This window comes from Diabrotica undecimpunctata, chromosome 4, assembly GCF_040954645.1.
Source record: "Diabrotica undecimpunctata isolate CICGRU chromosome 4, icDiaUnde3, whole genome shotgun sequence".
NCBI lineage: Eukaryota > Metazoa > Arthropoda > Insecta > Coleoptera > Chrysomelidae > Diabrotica > Diabrotica undecimpunctata.
In genome coordinates, this window is record NC_092806.1 from 82806805 (window position 1) to 82829209 (window position 22405).

At 32.1% G+C, this 22405-nt stretch overlaps 1 protein-coding gene across 1 annotated transcript in view; it reads right to left on the bottom strand.

Moving 5' to 3' along the window:
• Positions 1-22405, bottom strand: part of LOC140439733 (ribonuclease H-like) — a 420401-nt gene that overhangs the window by 336087 nt on the left and 61909 nt on the right. The window contains exons 2-3 of the mRNA XM_072529860.1: positions 3166-3312; positions 2822-3016 (exon numbers count right to left, since the gene is read on the bottom strand). Of these exons, the coding sequence (XP_072385961.1) occupies positions 2822-3016; positions 3166-3312 (342 nt within the window). The remainder of the gene's footprint in view (positions 1-2821; positions 3017-3165; positions 3313-22405) is intronic.

Here is a 22405-nt window from a genome sequence, read left to right on the forward strand (position 1 = left end):
TACTTTTGTCTCTTTCTTTATGGTCACTGGGTAGTCGTTGACATTGATAAGTCTCACAGGTATTTCTTTAGCCGAAGTCACCAATTCCTTTCCAATTATGATTCCATGGCCAACCTCATCGTCGTGGTTCCAAGGCTCTATTATAACAGGTCTCCCTTCGTCCACAATTCCCTGTAGCCGCGCTACTATGATCGTTTCGCTTCTCGAAGGCACGACTGTATCTTCTTTAATGGCTGCTTGTACAGTGTCATTATGTGGATGGAGAAATACCTCCTCGTTGCCAATTTTGATTACCTTATTCTTAAAATCCAATTGGAATCCATGCATATTCATTACGTCCATTCCTAATATAACATCCTCTTCGATGTCAGCAACTATAACAGTATGGACAAACTTTTCTGCTCCAATTCCCAATTGTACCTGGATTTCTCCATGAATGTTGGCATTTTCACCTGTAGCGGTCCGAAGTCGCAACCTCGTTGGTAACAGTTTCTTACGGCTGTTTATAACTGTCGGGCGTATAACGGTTCTGGTCGCTCCGGTATCCACCAACAACGTATGCTTTTTACCATTTATTTCTCCATCTACATATTATACACTATCTTCACGACATTTCCAAGAAGCTATTAGTATGAGAGGGTCTTTGGAAAAGTTCTGGGTCGAAGCTGCCCCCCTAAGGCCGACTCGTTCTGGTTTTCCTGATGGTGAGTTTCTTGATTTTATGGTCTTTGTTTTCTTGCATGTAATACTTTTCATCATATTAACGAGCTGGTCAAGTTTATCTTCATTTCCTTCCTCTTTTACAGTCCTAACTTTACTGTAACCGCCAGAGGCCTGTGTAGCTGACTTGTATTCGAGGGCGGCGGATAAGACATCAACCAGCGTCCTGTGACGAACTAATCGCAGTGAACGGCCAATTTTTCCATCATGTCTTCAGGAGCTGTTGGATAAGCATATCGTACTAATCTGGCAATATCTACCTCATATTCTTGAAGAGCCTCATCTTTCTTCTGTCTACGATTTTTAAGCTGCGACTGATATACATGCTCCAAATGTTCGTGGCCATATCGCATATTTAACCTCTTCTTGAGTTGTTCGAAATCATCAGTCCTCTACGGCTATGGTCTGAAGCACATCTAAGGCATCTCCTCGAAGAGCGATAGTCAGGTTTACAGCCTTTTCTTTTTCAGACCATCCATTCGCTCTTGCAGCTGATTCGAACTGTTTCATGTAGTTGTTCCATGAAGATTTTCCGTCGAAAGTTGGGACTTTCACAAGGACAGAACCTCCACTTCCTTCAAATTTCGGCCGTATTTCCTTACATTTTGTCTCGTCTTCTTTTGTCTCTATTGTAATCGGGTTGTTTCCTCTCTCTGCTGTCCTGTTTCTTCCATCTTCCTTTCTATCTCTTTCATCTTTTCTTTGAAGGCCGACATATCGGCAGCAACTTGGTTTTTTAACGAAGATATTCTATCGTCGATGGCAGACATCTCAGAAGTTACTTTAGAAATGTTAGCAGAAACTTTACTTTCCAGAGACGAAATCTCGTTAGAAACTTTGTTTTCTAATGACGCGATGTCACCAGAAACTTTGGCTACATCAGAAGAAACTTTCGAAATATCGTCAGAAACTTTGTTCTCTAATAATGCGATGTCGCCGGAAATTTTCGAAATGGACGAGAGGACAGCATCTTCAAATATATAAGTCTCTGGATCTAGACCATCTTGCTCCAAAGCGTTCTTTAGTCGTTGGACTAACTCAGCCTTTTTTCCGGTAGAAGGTAATTCTCTATCCTCGAGATGTCTTCTTAAATTCGTCACTGTGAGCTCATAAATCGTCGTCATTTTCACAATTTAAAAATATTCTCTTCGGAACAAAACTTGTTATGATTATTATAAGTCTAATTTACTTTTATTTCACTTCTGCACACCACTGTTATGTCTTTATTTAATTCTAATTTATTATATTGTTCTTATTTTAATTTATTAAAATAACACGATAATTTATATCAATTTATTAAACCACTGCACAACAATTTATTTGACTAATAATTACATAATTTATGTATACGAACGTTACAATTAAATCGCAAGCGCGAGTCTTCAAAATTAACTGTTCTTCTTCAATGAAAGCTCCTGTTATATAGCCAGTACCGTTAAACTAGAAACGTCGACGGCCCTCTCGACTAGACCGAGCGGCGAAATGGTAACGGCAAACTTGGTATTTTCACATCGGCTCGTCTCCAGAAGGTTCGAATTGTTGTTTTTATAACAAAGGGGGACCCATCGTGTGTCAGGTAGGCATTACCTAGAAAATACTCGAATGAATAAGCATATTAGTAATAAACATGTTTACCGTTCTGAGTCATACGACACGTCACCATCTATCGTAACACTATGTTTCGAACAAATATTCTGCAGTTTTTTAATTTATAGAATCACCAATACGACTATCCCAAGCCGAAGTCTCTATACAGCTATCACTAATTTTTTAGGGTCGGCCATTTTTTGTCCCGAAATCAAACTGATGCGGTGCAAATCTTTTTCAAACCGACGCTAATTTCGCTTGATACAGCACTGCAAGAGTACTAAAACTTGCGTGATCTTGAAGCCTAAGTTGTCTACAATTTACAATACACGAGTTTATTTTAACTGTCTTCAAGACGGGAATTACTCCAGCGGCGTGCGAATAATATTTGATAAGAAATATGAGTATGTTGGATATGTTCGCAACAGTTAATATTACTAATTAGTTAATATTGCTAATGTAGGTACTTAATATAAACATAAAAGCCAAATTACATATAAACAAACCAACTTACAATGGATGATCATCTCTAAACCAAACTCCGATACCTGCTTTGGCATTTGGTTTCCCATTATTTTCACAAGCACCATCTGTAAAAACTATCGTATAGCCATCTTCTTCTGTAAAGGATGCTTTAATTTTTTTAGTACTTGAACAACCATCTACTGAACTTACTTCATCTGATAATGTCACGCCAGTTCCAGTTTTTCTGTTAATGAATTATTAATCAATAAGGGAGTAAATGAATCAGCAAACACAGAAATTAAATGTAATGTACATCAAGAGAAGTGGTCTCTAAACCGATTTGTAATCTAAGAAAAGTGACGTTATAAGCACTTGTCACATATTTAAACTTACGGGAAAACTGCAAAACTGTTAGGTCCAGAAAGAGTACTTCTTAAAGCAGCAATTTCTTTTCTTATACTTCTCACTTCAGAATTCAACAATTTAGAACGTGTTTCAGCAACATCCAGCCGTTTTATTAGTTGGTCTATTTTACTACATCTAAAAAAGACATTCCTTGTATTTGTCTAATATATATATATATATATATATATATATATATATATATATATATATATATATATATATATATATATATATATATATATATATATATATATATAGATTAAATAAATTATAAATAATTAAATTATATAATATTAAATTATAAAGTGAAAATATAAGATTAAATAAATTATATAATATAAATAAATATATATATATATATATATATATATATAGAATAGAATTTATTTAATCAAATATACAAAAATAATTTTGTTTTTGACAAGTCAAAGGAATAGTGACAATAGATATAAAGTTTTTGGTGAATTTAAACATTACAAGCATGTATATATTTAATATTACCAATTTAAAAAAAAAAACGACAAACACACTTAATGGAATTATAAAAAAAAACATGAAATATAATTAAAATACCCTAACCAAACTAGTACTATTGTGGTACTCCGTTTTTGAATAGAAACAGTGTTTCAAAAAGTGTGATTTGATTTTAAGCTTAAACGATAACAAGTGAAGTCTTTTACTTCACCTGGCAAAAAGTTATACAAACTAACATCAGTCGAATTTTTTATGCTCTTTATGCCGTTTATGCTCTATATATATATATATATATATATATATATATATATATATATATATATATATATATATATATATATATATATATATATATATATATATATACAGTCCCTGGTCAAATTATTAGACGCACTATAAGATTTTATAAAAAATGTTAATTATGAGCTGATACTAAATAGGTTCTTTCTATATACCAGAAACAATGTATGTTATTTGGTTGTCCACTTAATTGTATATATTTTATTACCAATAAAACATCATTATTAATGAACAAATATGTATTTATTGACTCTTGAAAGAAAACAGAAATAACGACAATTAAGTGTTAATATTTTGTTGAGCCACCTTTAGCCGCTATTAGAGCTCTGGTTCTGCGCGGCATACTTTCAATGCAAGCCTGTACTGCCTCTTGCATTTGAGGATGATGATTCCACACGTAAATTATTCTTTCTAAGAGCTGCGTTTTGTTTGTAATCATGTCTTTAGCTACTTCTCTTTTAATCAACTTCCAAACGTTTTCTATGGGGTTCATATCGGGGCTATTACCCAGCCAATCCAACAAAGAGATATTTTGTTCTGCCAAAAAACTTTGACAGACCGTGCTGTATGGCAGGGAGCTCCTTCTTGCATAAAAATTAATGGTTCTCCGCCTTTGCAAGACATCTTTGTACTGGTCTTGCCGCATCATTCATTTTACCACGTACAGACGTCCAGTACCCTTGCCGATAATGACTGACCAAATCATCACTTTTGTAGGGTGCTTCACAGTCTGAACAACACAGTCAGGATGAAACTTTTCTCCATGACGATGACGGACAAACTGAGCTTTGTTTTGCAAAATTTCAAATATGCTTTCATCACTGAAGCAGTCCTGTCAACAATAGAAAAAAAATTATGTGCTGGTCTTTATGTTGGTTAAATGGTTAAATGCATTATTTGTTGAAAGAAATATGAAATATTATGCAAGAAATTATGAACTTACCGACCTCCAGAAGTCCACATCTTTATCACGCAACTGTTTGGTCCAATTCAGACGCTTTGCTTTCATTGCAGGTGTTAACTTGGGCTTCCTAGCGGGGCGTCAGACCATAAAACCCAAATCTTTTAATTTTTTTTCGCACAGTACGTTCATAAGTGTTCACATTGACATCTTGAAGTTGCGATTTTATCAATTTTGTGGTAGCAAATCTGTTTTCCATGCAAATTTTTTTTAAAGATATATCTGACGCATTTTTTCTTTCGTTTTGGGCTCAATTCTTTCCCTAATTTAATCTTCTTTTTTATGCCTCGTACACTAGCTTCAGAAACCTTTAACCTTCGTAATATTTCGCGGTTTGAAAATATTTTAGTATTCACTAGGGCCTTTATCTCAGCTTTTTTACGTGGTGAAAGATCGCGTTTTTTATCCATGATGAGAAAGCGTACAAACAGATTCTTTAAACTCTGCACACGAAATAAAACTGCGTAATACAAAACTGTTTAATAATAAACAAATACAGCACATAAAGCCACAGAGACACGTTCGCAACTGAAGCACCTGCGAACGCGATGGGAGCAGGTTTAGACTTGTTTACGTTCCGGCAAGAATTGATTAAGACAGTGTTGCCATTTATGACAAATACGAAATATATAATAAAGGCTATAGCGGGATAAGATGGTCAAAAGTGCCCCCGCACCAATCTGCACCGCGACTTGTGCTTTCAATAAAGCATATAAAATCATGCCTTCATACAAATTTTCAGCTTCACAGAGGCCATAGAACCTCTTAAATCCAAAAAAGAAACTTTTTTCGACTTTATTTTTTTCTGGACGCCATTTTGTTTTAAAAAATCTAAAAAAATTTGTGAAGATGTATCTTTTGAATACAAAATAGCCTGATTTTTTCAAATTTTTATATTGAAAATTGAGCCTAGGAAAAATTAGTGAAATTTTCAATAATTTTTTAGGTTATGTTAATAATTTTTGGCGAACTTTTAAATAGTAATTTTTTTTTCGTTATTTTGAATGGCCAAGGCAGAATTTTCAATTTTTGAGCGGAAAGCATCAAAAAATTAAAAAAAAACCGTTTTTTTACTCATTTATTTGCACATAACCTCAAAACTCAGTTGGTAATTCAACATTTTTTCTTTCATATTATTAAATTCTATTGTAAGTCCCATTTAACTTTTTCATAAAGATAAAATTCGAAAATACCACGTCATTTATCCTTTTCGCACTTTTTTTACCTTACCTCAAAATAGATGTATGCTTTTCCATATATTTTCTAACGGGCTATAAGCATTGTTAAAATAACCATTTTTAACTTACAAATTCTCAAATTTCTAAAAAATCGTGTTTTTCTAATATTTACCCACTTTATTGGCACATAACCTTAAAATATAGTAGCTAAATAATCGAATTTCCGCGTATTTTTAATCGCACCCTTCAATAATAAACAAATACAGCACATAAAGCCACAGAGACACGTTCGCAACTGAAGCACCTGCGAACGCGATGGGAGCAGGTTTAGACTTGTTTACGTTCCGGCAAGAATTGATTAAGACAGTGTTGCCATTTATGACAAATACGAAATATATAATAAAGGCTATAGCGGGATAAGATGGTCAAAAGTGCCCCCGCACCAATCTGCACCGCGACTTGTGCTTTCAATAAAGCATATAAAATCATGCCTTCATACAAATTTTCAGCTTCACAGAGGCCATAGAACCTCTTAAATCCAAAAAAGAAACTTTTTTCGACTTTATTTTTTTCTGGACGCCATTTTGTTTTAAAAAATCTAAAAAAATTTGTGAAGATGTATCTTTTGAATACAAAATAGCCTGATTTTTTCAAATTTTTATATTGAAAATTGAGCCTAGGAAAAATTAGTGAAATTTTCAATAATTTTTTAGGTTATGTTAATAATTTTTGGCGAACTTTTAAATAGTAATTTTTTTTCGTTATTTTGAATGGCCAAGGCAGAATTTTCAATTTTTGAGCGGAAAGCATCAAAAAATTTAAAAAAAAACGTTTTTTTACTCATTTATTTGCACATAACCTCAAAACTCAGTTGGTAATTCAACATTTTTTCTTTCATATTATTAAATTCTATTGTAAGTCCCATTTAACTTTTTCATAAAGATAAAATTCGAAAATACCACGTTATTTATCCTTTTCGCACTTTTTTTACCTTACCTCAAAATAGATGTATGCTTTTCCATATATTTTCTAACGGGCTATAAGCATTGTTAAAATAACCATTTTTAACTTACAAATTCTCAAATTTCTAAAAAATCGTGTTTTTCTAATATTTTCCCACTTTATTGGCACATAACCTTAAAATATAGTAGCTAAATAATCGAATTTCCGCGTATTTTTAATCGCACCCTTCAATTTTAAATATTGAAACATATATAGGAGGTACAAGAACTTCGGAGTCATGGAAAGTACTGAGAGGATTGAAACAAAACTCAAAAGAAAAAACTAAATTGGGAAATATACAGGACAAAGAATGGAAGGACTACTACAAGGAACTATTAACAGAACAAAGACCATACATCATTGGAAAAGAAAACAGGCGAAGACGAAGCAGATCCCCACAACAAGAAATAGAAATAACAGATAGGGAAATGAGAACGGCCATAAAAGCAATCAAAAATAAGAAAGCACCGGGACCTGGAGGCATCTCACCTGAGCTTATAAAATACGGATCAAAAAAATTACACCGGTTGATACAATGGATATTTCAGAAAGCCATAAATGGAGAACAGCTCCCAAAGGAATGGACGGCGGCATATATGACATCTATATTTAAGAAAGGAGATAGAAAACGATGCGAAAACTACAGAGGAATAAGCGTAATATCATCAATAGGAAGATTATATGGGAAGATACTGCGAGAAAAGATAGAGCAAGCGATAAAAGGCAAAATCGGGGAGGATCAGGCAGGCTTCACGGCAGGAAGATCATGCATAGACCACATATACACACTGGAACAACTGTTGGAAAAGAAAAAAGCAAAAAATAGAGATATACACTTGGCATTTGTGGATCTGAGAAAGGCGTATGACTCTGTACCAAGGTCAGAACTATGGGAGGCAATGTACAAATTAGAAATACAGACGAAACTCATAGAAGCTACAAAAGCTCTGTATAAAGAAAATAAAGTGTCCATTAAAATGGGAACAAGAATCATAGGAGACTTCACCACAACAAAAGGGCTCCTGCAGGGTTGTTCCACATCTCCAACCCTATTCAAAATATACTTAGAGAAAGCCTTGACTACATGGAAAAGAAAATGCGAAGGCATGGGAGTACCGGTACGGAACGAATACCTATATACGTTAAGTTTTGCAGACGATCAAGTAGTGATTGCACAAGACCAAGACGACCTCAGCTACATGATGAAGAAACTACAAGAAGAATATACCAAGGCTGGCCTAGATATTAACCTCGCGAAAACAGAGTACCTATCTACAAGTGAAGAAGACATAGAAGATCTACAGATTGATGACAACGTAACAATCAAAGGAAAGGATAAATTCAAATACCTGGGGTTTATAATCACGAAAAAGGCAACAACAGAGGAAGAAATTACACAAAGATTAGGACAAACAAGAACAGCAATCCGACAACTTAACTCAGTATGGTGGGATAGACACCTAAATATGAAGACAAAAACGCAGATTTATAAAACATTAGTGCGAAGTATTATGACATATGGGGCCGAAAATTGGATCATAAACAAGAAAAACAGCAGTAAGATAATAGCAACAGAGATGGAATGCCTACGAAGATGCTGCAGAGTAACAAGAATGGATAGGAGAAGTAATGACGAAATAAAGCAAAGAACATCAATAGAAACAGACATACTAACATATATAGAACAAAAAAGACTAAAGTGGTATGGACATGTAAGAAGAGCTAGCGACAGCAGATGGATAAAAAGAATAACCGAATGGAGCCCCATAGGAAGGAGGAAAAGAGGACGACCCCGAAAATCCTGGAGGAACGAAGTAGACGACGCCATGAGTAAGAGAGGACTAAACGATGGAGAATGGAACAACAGAGAGAGATGGAAACGGTTGAGCGAGGGAAGGCAGTGAATACTGTAGAATCCCTATATATATATATATATATATATATATATATATATATATATATATATATATATATATATATATACTTGTTTTGTTTTTGTTACATAGTCAAAACTCGAAAAAAAACCATTAGATTTAAGATTGACCCTTCTTCAACAATTGTTTTTATCGCTTTTAATCCCATATCACTTTTCGTACGCAAGCTTTATCTGATAATGTATATTGCCTACATATAGTCTAATGCAAAATGTTAATCAAAATAAATAAGTTACTATATAATGTGTCGCCAATAGCAAAATTCGGGCTTTACGATTGGTCAAATTGCAACCTTAATTGCAGCCAATGGTATTGCCCGAAATTGGAGCTCAATTGCGGATTTACCATTGGTCAAATGGCAACATAATTGCAGCCAATGGTATTATCCAAAATTGAGCATTGGCTATCGTGCAAGCTCCAACGGCAGAGCGCCATGGAGCTGTTGACCTAATTTAATCTGTATAACAACAATTCGTTCTGGTCAGGGCAGGTCCGCAGAACCAGCCTTCTTGGCAATAGAGACCTTCTGGTTGATTAAGTTCCTAGAAACTCTGATCTTTTATTACCTAAACCGCTATCCTTTTTATTGCAGGATTTTTCTAAGTCTCTAGTGAGACTTAGTCGATTTTCTATTTAAATTGTATTTATTTTCAGCTTTTCGACTTGGGATATTTCTCGTGAAATATTTTATTTCGAATTAAATCGTCTTTTTGACTTCGAATTTTTGGTAAGATTTATTTGATATTTTTCAGGGAATTTTTAACTTGCATAATTTGAGAATTATTGTTGTGTTAACTTCTCTTTCAGGTTCTTTTTCTAAGTTCTTAAACGAACTTAGAATAATTTTCTACTGTTTATTAATTGATATTTTTCGTCGAATTTTGACTTAGTAGAATTTTGTAAAATTATTTCTTTTTTAGTTCACTAAGTCCCTGAGCGGGACTTAGCCGAATTTTTATAACATTTTTCGTGCAGCAAAATTATAAGAATATTTTCTCCTATTTACTAATTTGACTTGGGATAAATTTATTGTTTTCTCTTTATTGATATTTGATTTTAGGGACTTAAAAGGAAAATAACTTGGTAGAATTTTTGCTAACATTATTTTCTCTTCTAGAGACTTTGAAAATATTTCTAATATTTTATTTCTTTTCAGGATAAAATAACTTAAGATTATTTTTCTAACATTTTATTTACTGTTTGGACTTTGAAATATTTCGATATAAAAATAACTTAGGATTATTTTTCACAATTCAGGTCTTTTCGAAAATTTTCGATATTCGAAAATTGTTAATAACTTATTTTATATTGATATTTTGTTGCATGTCTTTGTTGATTCGTCCCGAAGTCACTACGACAAACATTTATATCGCATTTTGAACGAAATCTGACATTTAGAAATCACACTTGTTTTTTTTTAATTATAAAAATTTTCACTTTTTTTCAATTGTTACCTTTTTTACTTTTTGCATTAATTAGTCTTAGGTGTGATAACTAACAACCTTCTCTTACAGATTCTTAGTTCTAAGACTAATTAACACCTTATTTGAAGATTCTTAGTATTAAGATAACTAACTCTTTGTTTACAGATTCTTAGTTCTAAAACTAATCCACATTTATTTGCAGATTCTTAGCTTTAGTAAGCATTTATTTGCATTTCAATAAAAGGTATTTTCCCTCTAGCTTAGTGTTCATATACGATCTATATGTCCACGGACCGTGATCCTTACATGCTCCGGTCCATCCCAGCTATGGATAGTGCGACTGGACTACCTTTCCTCATTCCCGAGGGTCTTATCCAGCGACAAATGATAGAGCACGCCTATGGAATGTATCATCCCTTTGTCCTAAAATCCGTTGTGAGTTAATATCGAAAATCTCGAGTAGTATTGAAATTCTCGAAGTAGTTGGTCAAATCGAAGTTTAAAGTTAAAAATTATAATTGCCATTATATCCTATAGACGCGCGTATCGTATTCTATGGGTTAACACAGTCAAAGCGACACAAAGTCGACGGCGACAGCGCGACGATACTAACGTTCGTATTCATAGTTCGCCTCCAGCGCGTCGCTGGCTGTTCACCACCATATCTATGTTTCATAGTCGACCTACAGACTGGTTGACGCAAGCGTAAAGCATCTTTCTCCGAACAGTCGCTGGCATGTCGCTGGATACGCGCCAGTCGTTTTCAGAGTGATCTCACACTCGAATGATGCATGCCCCTGTTTAGAGTTTTTCGAAGGTTCGCCAGAGAAGGTATATGCATGCTCTGGCGATTCGCCCGTCAATTTGAAATACGTTTGCGATGGACGATTTACATCAATATTATGTAGTTAACCGAGAAATAAATGAACAAAACGATATATTACAAGTACCCAGAAGATATATAAGGGACATGCAAAATCCATTACACTTTTATAATGATAATGAATTTAGAAAAAGGTATAGATTTCGAAAACAAACAGTTATTGAAATAATGTTGCCAGTAGTATATGATGAAATGGTGAAAATTAATCAACGTGGATTACCGTTTCCACCCATTTTATGTCTTTTAGTTGCCTTGAGATTTTATGCTACTGGAAATTTTCAGGTAGGATAAATTAAAAAATATATTTTCAGAACATGATATATTTTTTAATATTGTAATATAATATATATATATATATATATATATATATATATATATATATATATATATATATATATATATATCTTTAAGGTATATGACCGTTTAATTTAATATAAAAAAATGTGCACTCGTAAGTGAATGGGATGTTTTCGGTCAATTTGGAGATAAAAAAGACAAGAGTTGTGCTACTTTATCTTTATTGAAGACGTTTCGCCTATTGTTCAATAAGCATCATCAGTTCATCTAAAAGAGTGTTATTAGCGATACATCTAATATGAAAAAACAATTAAGTAAATGATCTTACCTTTAAAAGATCTGTAGCATTACAATGTTGTTATTGCAAAGAAACATCAAAAAATTAATATAATAAATATAACAGCAAAAAATATAGAAACACAGAACGCTGGAAGATTCCCAATTTAACTAATTTGTTTTAAATTTCACTTTTGAAAACATTGATTGATTAAATCTATCAAAAAATATAATTGTCAATTTTGAATTGTTATATAAACAACGGCACGGCTAGGGTTCTTGACTGTTATGATCATATCATGAAAATGAAGTATTTGAAAGCTCGACTGTCAGAAATGACAATCAGCTGGTGAGATTGAAGGAAAAGTTTTATAGATGTCAATATAAATGTTTGGAGATGTGATGAGAAATGTTTGAACAATTTATGGAGATGTGTCATATTTTGAAACAACCTAATGCATTAAATAAGAGAACTGATATCAGCAACTTAAGCCAAATTTACCATGCACTAATACTACAAAATTGATTCTTCCGTATTCTACTTTTAATTATTGTTTTCTTCTTCAACTTCTTTTATTATATCATAACATTTATGTTGACATCTATAAAACTTTTCCTTCAATCTCACCAGCTGTTTGTCATTTCTGACAGTCGAGCTTTCAAATACTTCATTTTCATGATATGATCATAACAGTCAAGAACCCTAGCCGTGCCGTTGTTTATATAACAATTCAAAATTGACAATTATATTTTTTGATAGATTTAATCAATCAATGTTTTCAAAAGTGAAATTTAAAACAAATTAGTTAAATTGGGAATCTTCCAGCGTTCTGTGTTTCTATATTTTTTGCTGTTATATTTAGTATATTAATTTTTTGATGTTTCTTTGCAATAACAACATTGTAATGCTACAGATCTTTTAAAGGTAAGATCATTTACTTAATTGTTTTTTCATATTAGATGTATCGCTAATAACACTCTTTTAGATGAACTGATGATGCTTATTGAACAATAGGCGAAACGTCTTCAATAAAGATAAAGTAGCACAACTCTTGTCTTTTTTATCTCCAAATTGACCGAAAACATCCCATTCACTTACGAGTGCACATTTATATATATATATATATATATATATATATATATATATATATATATATATATATATATATATATATAAACTAAGGTACACTCGAAGAGTGGTGGGTTTTTCGGTCAAGTGGAGAAATAAAAGACAAAGAAAGTGGCTACTTCATCTATTTATTGAAGACGTTTCGCTTTCTGCTCAGAAAGCATCATCAGTTCATCTAAAAAGAACAATATGAAACCAAAACATCCATAGAGAAGTTACAACAAAAGTGTGTTACCTTACAAAGACATGTAGCAGTCAATGATGTTAAAAAATGAAAAAACTTACGAAACTGGACATTCAGAGTTAACGTTGTATAAAATAATTAATTGAAACTAGGTATAGTTTGCAATTTAACAAAATTAGCACAGCTAAAGAACATGTGATAAAAATACATGTATTAAAAAGTTATTATAAAAACTTAAGTAAAAAACATTAAGGTTTATTTTAAAGTGTAAAGAACTAAAAAGATCATACGAATGCACTTCCAACAAATTTATTTAATAAATTAGATTTTATTTATTTAATTTATTTAATAAACTTGAGGAAAATAAGGTAAAGATTACTGAGAAACTCGTTAAACTGTACAAACATAACAACGTACCGGTTAAAATTGCTATTAAGAATGCTAAGACTGTCAGGAGTTTGTTTTCTAAAACTAAAACACCTCTGTCCCTTCTGGAACAAGTTAATGTAATATATCATATACCTTGTGCTGAGTGTGACTCATGTTACATCGGTCAGACAGGGAGATCACTGAGAGGGCGTCTCACGACTCACCGCAGTGATATTAATTTATCTAAGCATACTTGTGCTCTTGCCCAACATGCTGTCAACACTAAGCACGAAGTAAACTTTAATGAAGTTAAAATTCTTGGCACTGAACGCAATCTCGTAAAAAGACAGTTTTTAGAAATGTGTTCAATATTAAAACATCCTAATACCCTTAATAAGAGAACCGACATTAGTAATTTGAGTCAAATTTATCATGCATTAATTTTACAGAATTAGGCTTGATATGTTGTTTACTTAAATTTTGTCCCACATTGGGGTTTTGTTATTACATTTTCATATAATAAATTTAAATAAAAATAAAATAAAATAAATTATTCCTTCCTTAACTTAGTTTCATCAACTTATATTTTATTAATATTTGTCAATATCACTTCTACATAATTAAGTAATTGTTCTTTTTGATAAACTTGTTTGATAAAATTAAACTGAAATTGATTCATAGAATCTTTCTCATTACGGTCCTAAATGTTTGAACCTTTGGACTGTGGAAGTTGTATTAATCTTCACCTGTTAGCTGGCTAACTAGTGACGTCATAATATTATATGTATATGATATTTTGGATTGACTTCGCATGCTTTGTTCTTTGTTGACAAATCAATCACTGTTGGGGTGAGTGGTGATTTTAACCACCTTTTCCTTTCATTGTTTGGTTTTTTAACGACAAGCTGTCAACCAAATTTATCACAAATTTTGAATATACCGCCTTATATATAGAAGTTGGTAGGTTGCCTTGCTGTTTATGTCACTCTGACCTCAAGGCCACCTATTTTCACGTGTTTTCGTGGGTGTTAAACTTGTAAATTCATTTATCGGCGAGTCTCAGTAAGCTAAAGACTGGTAACTTCATTTTATCTTATTACTATTATTCTAAATAACTTATAATGTTACCTAAAGTTAAAATTAAAATGTAATTTATTAAATAAATTTGTTGGAAGTGCATTCGTATGATCTTTTTAGTTCTTTACACTTTAAAATAAACCTTAATGTTTTTTACTTAAGTTTTTATAATAACTTTTTAATACATGTATTTTTATCACATGTTCTTTTGCTGTGCTAATTTTGTTAAATTGCAAACTATACCTAGTTTCAATTAATTATTTTATACAACGTTAACTCTGAATGTCCAGTTTCGTAAGTTTTTTCATTTTTTTAACATCATTGACTGCTACATGTCTTTGTAAGGTAACACACTTTTGTTGTAACTTCTCTATGGCTGTTTTGGTTTCATATTGTTCTTTTTAGATGAACTGATGATGCTTTCTGAGCAGAAAGCGAAACGTCTTCAATAAATAGATGAAGTAGCCACCTTCTTTGTCTTTTATTTCTCCACTTGACCGAAAAACCCACCACTCTTCGAGTGTACCTTAGTTTATTTTGGATTGACGGTCGTACTCCTTTTCTCTCTCTCTCTCTCTCTCTATATATATATATATATATATATATATATATATATATATTTAGTGGATTTTCTTGGGCTTAGGTTCATAAAAAAATTTGATTTGATACTAAGGCATTTTCATATATTTTTTCGACGTTTCGGCAGGAAATCCATGCCTTTTTCAAGAAGTAATATTGACTAAAAAACATTTTATGATAGACATGTCTATATATATATATATATATATATATATATATATATATATATATATATATATATATATATATATATATATATATATAATGGTAGATCGTAGTATAGTTAATTTTATATTAATTTTTAGATTCTAACTGGAGATCTTAGAGGATTTTCACAACCCACGGTTTCGAGATGCATTTTTAAAATTTCCCGCCTACTTGCTCAGCTATTACCCACATATATAAAATTTCCTGAAGGTCTCGAAAGCCAGAGAAAGAACCAAAGGCTGTTTTACGATATTGCCAATTTTCCCAAAGTAGCAGGGTGTATAGACTGTACCCACATACTGAAAATTGTCTGACAACATTCCATCCTCTCTTGGTTGTATGTTCAGTCAAAGTATTGGCAAATTCAGAAGATCCTTTTTCCCTCCTCGTAGATTCGCCACTGACTACCCAAAGCTTAGCTACTCTTCATACAATTTGTATTATCTTGTAAAAAAAAACCAAGCATTTGCACTTTCATATAAAAAACGAGTTATTTATCTCGTACTTTTTTTAAGCAAGGCGCAATATTTAATTACTTAATATTATTATTAATATTAAAAAACAATATTAAAAGCTTTAATACTATTACCAATATTAAAAACTTTAATATATTATACATTATAATATTAATATGAATGAGTAGAAACGATTACATTTAAATTTGGCAAATTGTAACTCCAGTCGACTAGTTCACAAGTACAAAGTACGATTGCTGTAGATCTTGTCACCAAATACGTCTACGTTTTCATATCGAGTAGTAAGTAACCGATCGCCCACTAGCGGTTCTCCGAAGATTGACTATGAAACAGGGGATGAAATCTCGATGGAGTGTTCGCTAACTGAAAAGCCGCCGGCGACTCTTCCTGGCGACGCACTATGAATACCAGTGTAAGACGAAAGTTGTGGCGACAACAACCATGTCTGTTACGCGCACGATCCGTACCATGGGAGTATGCGCGTTGCAGACATTGTTTTTGTCGCCACTGCTTTCGCCTTGGTGTCGCCTTCGTATTGCTTTGACTGTCTTAGCCTTATTATCAAATAATAATTTTCTTTGTCCGTTGCAATATTATCCCTTGAAAACTATCAGTATCGAAAGAATCGAGTATTAGTTATCACATAGGTGCGCGTATGCGTCCGCCATCAGTTACTATATCCTCGAACTCAAATTATCAAAGTGCGATATATATCAATATTTTTTATCGATCGATTCATTAATTAAACGAAGAGTGTCGCATTTACTATTGTGCATCATAGTAGATGTGAATTTTGAGATATCGGCAGAGGTTGATTTGTGAAAGTTAAATTGTGCTTGCCTACTAATATCAATTTCAGTAAGTATAAGTCAAGATCAAGAATGTAAGTTTTAGGTTAGCTAATGAAATATATTAGCTCCTATATTTTGAATTAATCATAGTACAAAAGCTAATATTAATATTGTATTTGATTGATTTTTTGATTTTCAAAAGAGTGTAGGTACATTTGTAATTATTCTATAATCTCATCCGGGTCATGAATTTCAACCTGTAATGTAAAATTCTTTTTTTGGTCTCTTGATGTTAGAATAATAATGTAATTATGTTTTATTATTAATTATTTTTCATGCAATTAGCAGTATTTGATCGTCTTTTACAGTAAGAGGCTTCCTGTTATAGATAATTAAATGACTTTTAAATTAAAATAGCAATTTTAACTTTTTTGCTCAGTTGTTCGGTAGAATTCAAATAGATCGGAAGTGTGTAAATTATCGGCGTTAATAGTATCTATAAAAAAACTTTTTTCCTACTTGTTTTGTTGTTTTGCGATAAACAATTAATTTTGGTGAAACTATAGGTGTTTTTTCATAAAGATGAGTGAATTAAATTGGGACAGCAAGCCCCCTGACCCTCCCCCTTATGATAAAGATGAAAATCAGGTTGGTATGATGGAATTTACAAATATGGAAACAATTTCACGAAAACAAGAGAACCAGAATGTAAGTACTAATTTAATGTCTAATTCTTTGGGAAAAAACGGAAATGTTTCTAACGTTAATGAGAAGGTAAATAATAGACAGGTAAATAGGTAATAATATAATGTTAATTTATATACAAATAAAGATACCGGACCATATCATGTTTACGTAGAAAATTGCTCGGGATCTTTCACCGGTAAGTTAAATGCTTTAAGAGTTGGTGACATTATTCTTTCTGCGTTTCCTGAATCGGACTCAAAAATTACAAATATTGATTCTATAGGTCGTAATAGAATTAGGATTAAATTAACAGACTACAAAAATGCAAATTATTTAATAAATCAAAAAAATTCATCAGTATTTGTTACAAATAATTTAGAATTGTATATACCTAAATTCATTCTGTTCCGACAAGGGATAATTAGAGATATTGATACAGAATTTTCTGAAGAATATGTAAAATCAAAAATTAAACAATATGATAGTCATTGTAACTTAATTGTAAACGTTCGGCGAATTAAACGCAAACAGGAAGTAATCGAAAATGATTAAAAAAAAATTACGTTCCCACAAAATCGTGTATTGTTTCCTTTAAATCTCAGATATTGCCGCGTTATATTTCAATAAATAAAGTTATTAAAGAGGTTGAACACTATACACAAAAAGTTTTAATATGTTTTAATTGTCTCAGATATGGGCATTTGGGTAGTCAGTGTAAAGGTCGCCCAAGATGTGGTAAATGCCAAGAGTCACATAATACAAAAGAATGCCAAATAAATGACTTTATCCCAAAATGATTCAGTTGCCACGGAAATCACTATACAATAAATTTATCAGTGTGTCCAGAGTTTAAGAGACAAAAATTAATTAAGGAAGCTATGAGTTTTTCCAACAAACTTTTTTGATGCCAATAAACAGGTTCCCAAAACTTCCTATGCAGATATTTTAAATAAAAGCAATACGAGCCAGCCATTTGACTTACTTGTTCAACCCACTTCTTCTACCTATTTACAATCTACTTCTTCCTCTACGTCTGTTCAGAATATTCCAAAAGTCAACTCCTCTAGAAAACAATTTACTTCCCATTTGCTTTATAACAGTAGCTCAAACGAATTAAAAGATAAATCTAATAAAAGGCCAAGGCCAAATACTCCTGATCCATCTGAACAGATCAGAAAAGAGATTATTTCTCAGGTTAATGTCCCCAGTACTAAGGGAGGAATATTAAGTAGCCCTCAATACAAAAAAACAATTATCACAGATCGACAGTCAGAGGTCCTAGATCCTAGTATAATTAATGTAATTTTAGAATTGCTTATGAAAATTGTTATTTCTCTACAACAAACAAATAATTTAAATGTTTCTAAATCAGAAATCATCCAACTAATTAGTAAACATGTAAATCCAGATGTGTTATCAAATTCGCAGACCTAAACTCAAAATTAAATGTTTTGCAATGGAACTGTCGTTCGGCAGTCTCAAATAAAGTAAATTTAGAATTTTTACTCCATCAAATTCATATTGCCTTATTATCGGAGACATGGTTTAAGCCTGGTTTGTATTATAACTTTAAAAACTTTAATTGCTTTAGAACAGATCGTATAGATGAATATGGTGGGTCAGCTATTTTATTGAAAACAAATATTAAATGTCAAGAAAATAGATTTAACATAAATATTCCTATTACATACACATGCATTTCCTTTAAACTACCATCAACAAATAAAACCATTCATCTTGTATCCCTATATAATGAACCGAAAAACAAAACTACAACACAGCAATGGCTATCCTTTTTTTAAATTATACCAAAACCCTTTATTTTGGTAGGTGACTTTAACGCGCACAATGTCGCATGGGGCTGTAAAGTTGATGACACATCTGGTAAATCATTGTTGGATGCTATCGAGCAGTGTAACCTAGTATTTTTAAATGACGGTTCACCCACTCTTGTTCCTTTAACCACACATTCACGAGCATCTGCAATAGACCTCACAATATGTACTTAAGATATTATAGCGCTACTGAATTGGGATGTTTTACAGGATCCCCACGGATCAAACCACCTACCAATTATCTTTTCAATTTATCACCCAAAGGGAAACGAAACCAAGAGACTACACAAAATCTGGAATTTCAACAAAGCAGATTGGGATTTGTATTAATCACTCTTTACATCTCTAAACCAACCCAGGACGTATGGTGATCTAATTGAAAACTTCTACTTCTCAGCCAATACAGCAATACCACAATACACGAATATTACCAACAAACATCACATTCCAAAATCAAATACCTATAGGTATAACATCCTTTTTGAAAACTTTGTACTCAGAGAGATTGATTTACTTAAAAAGCAATAAGAAAATTTTTTCTCCTCGACTGTCCAATATAGGCCTGCCGCAGGGAAGTATTTTAAGACCACTTTTATATATTTTATATAATATAGATTTAGAAGTCATTGTTTCTATTAACACAAAAATACAATTTGCAGATGATGTGGTACTCTATTCATCAGACAAATCAATCGATGTTTCTAAAAATAATTTAACAACAGCTATTTCAACAATACATGCATATTATGAATCAAATGGATTAACATTATCAGAATCCAAAACAGAAATCTGCTTCTTTTCTAGAAAACATAGAATTCCAGAAGGGTATATAAATTGTGGTCAATTCAAATTTCCAATTAAAACTGTATCAGATACCTGGGAACTTATTTAGACAGAAAACTTTTGTGGAAAGATCATATTCAACATATCATTAAAAAAACGAAAAAGCTATGAATATCCTAAGAGCTTTCTGTAAAACAAACTGGGGTGCAGATCCCAACATTAGTTTAATGTTTTATCGATCTATGATACGACCAGTTTTCGATTATAGCTGTCACTTGTATGGAAACGCATCGAACACCCATTTAACAAAAATTGAGGTACAGAAAAATAAGTGCCTACGCTTGTGCCTTGGGTATCTGAAATCTAGACCAATTAATGTAATGGAAATTGAAGCTGTTGAACCGCCATTGAATTTACGGAGGCAGTATCTTACCGACAAATATATAGCTCGTACCATTAGCAGAGACCAAGTATTTCTCAAAGATATACACAATCTGGCTGTTTTAGATTTGAGTAAAAGGTATTGGTTTAAGAAAAAATCTCCACTCGTGGCGGTAAGCTATAGAAATATGTCTAAATTCAAAGAGGTACTTTATAAGGGTCATCTTCCACCAGTTTATACTGAAAAGCCTCATGTACTGTTCTCAATAAAAATCAAGACAGAATTTCTCAATGATGTCCAAGGCCCCATGTTTAACGCAGAAATTCAGAAGAGATGACCTAACTAGTATTATATGTTTACTGATGGTTCAAAAAAAGGAAATAACACGGCTTGCGCAGTATACCAACAGAATTCTGGACTACAGCATAAATTTAAGTTACCTGATGAAGCCACCATCTACACATCCGAAATGCTGGGTTTAAAGTTTGCTCTTTCTCACGCTTTGACAAAGGAAATGAAGAACTGTGTAATATTTACAGACAGTAAAAGTGCAGTAGAAAGATTATGTATAACAAATAAATCCAAGCAATTGACTCATCTTGATATAGAGATTTTAAAATTGTACTACGAGGTTTCAAAGCTCGGAGGAGAAGTTATTATCGCATGGATCAAAGGCCATTCTGGGATAAAGGGTAATATAATAGCAGATGCTTTGGCAAAAGAAGCGTTATCAAGCGGAGAAACCATAGACAACATTATTCTACCGGTGTCAGATATATATGTATATAATAAACATCGGCTCAAATTAAAATGGCAAGCCAATTATACGGAATCCGAAATTCGGTCATCCCTTAAATATTGGCAACCCACACTTCTTAAAAAAAGGTGGTTTCATTCAGAGTCCAACAGAAGTTTCATTAAAACTATTAATAGGCTAAGGTCAAATCATGCTCTAACACCTTCAAGAATGTACAAAATGAATTTAGCAGACACTCCAAACTGTACTTGTGGCAAATATGGAGATTTAACACAATCCTATTAGAATGTGTAAACCAACAAGGAAATATTATATGTTTATATGAAAACTTACGAAAACTAAATGACAGTTTCCCATTTCACATAAATGAATTAATTTTCTCTGGAAACGTAGAAATCTTTAATTGTATTTATCAGTTAATAAGAAATTGTAAATATAAACTTTAAACAATATAATGTACTAACCATAGAATTAAGATGAAACTTATACTTAGATTAATACGAAAACAAAATTATTATAAAAGATGACCAAAACAAAATTAAAAATATATATACGTATTACATACAATATAAAAAATTAATATAAGGAAATAAAAAAATATAAAAAAAAATAATAAATAAAAATAAAAAAAAAAATTAAAACTGACTAATTTACTACTAACTCGAACTCTGATTGTTGTTCTGTGAATACAAATTACAAAATAGTCTGATCAATTGGCTGTGCTAAGGCCATAAAAAAAAACTTTTTTGCTAAAATTGATTAACAGCGTAAGATCTCTTGGGCAACATTGGAAATTTTAAGTGTTAGTGCTTTGAGTTTTATCTTTCTATATTAGTTTTTCTTAGTTTAATATATTTCACAACATAACATATAACATTATCAAACACTTTTGTCTCCAGTGAACCCTTTTGCGGAAGCGAAATCTGAGAATTTTCATGCATTTTGATAAAAAATTATTTTTTAAAAGGGTAAAAAGCTTTGCAGCATTACAAGAACTGAAGGAGCTTATAGGCAGTAATAAAAGGTACCTCAATGTAAATACAATATTGGTTGAAATTCATGACCCAGATGAGATTATACAATGATTGTCCAACGTTGTGAAGTTAATGAGTACATATTTAAATAAAACTATAACTCTCTTCTTTTAATAAAAAGAATAATAACCTACATTTTCGGTCCCTAAGTGTAAAAATTTAAATTTTCTTTTATTTTATATATCTTACTAAGTACAAACTTACTCAAC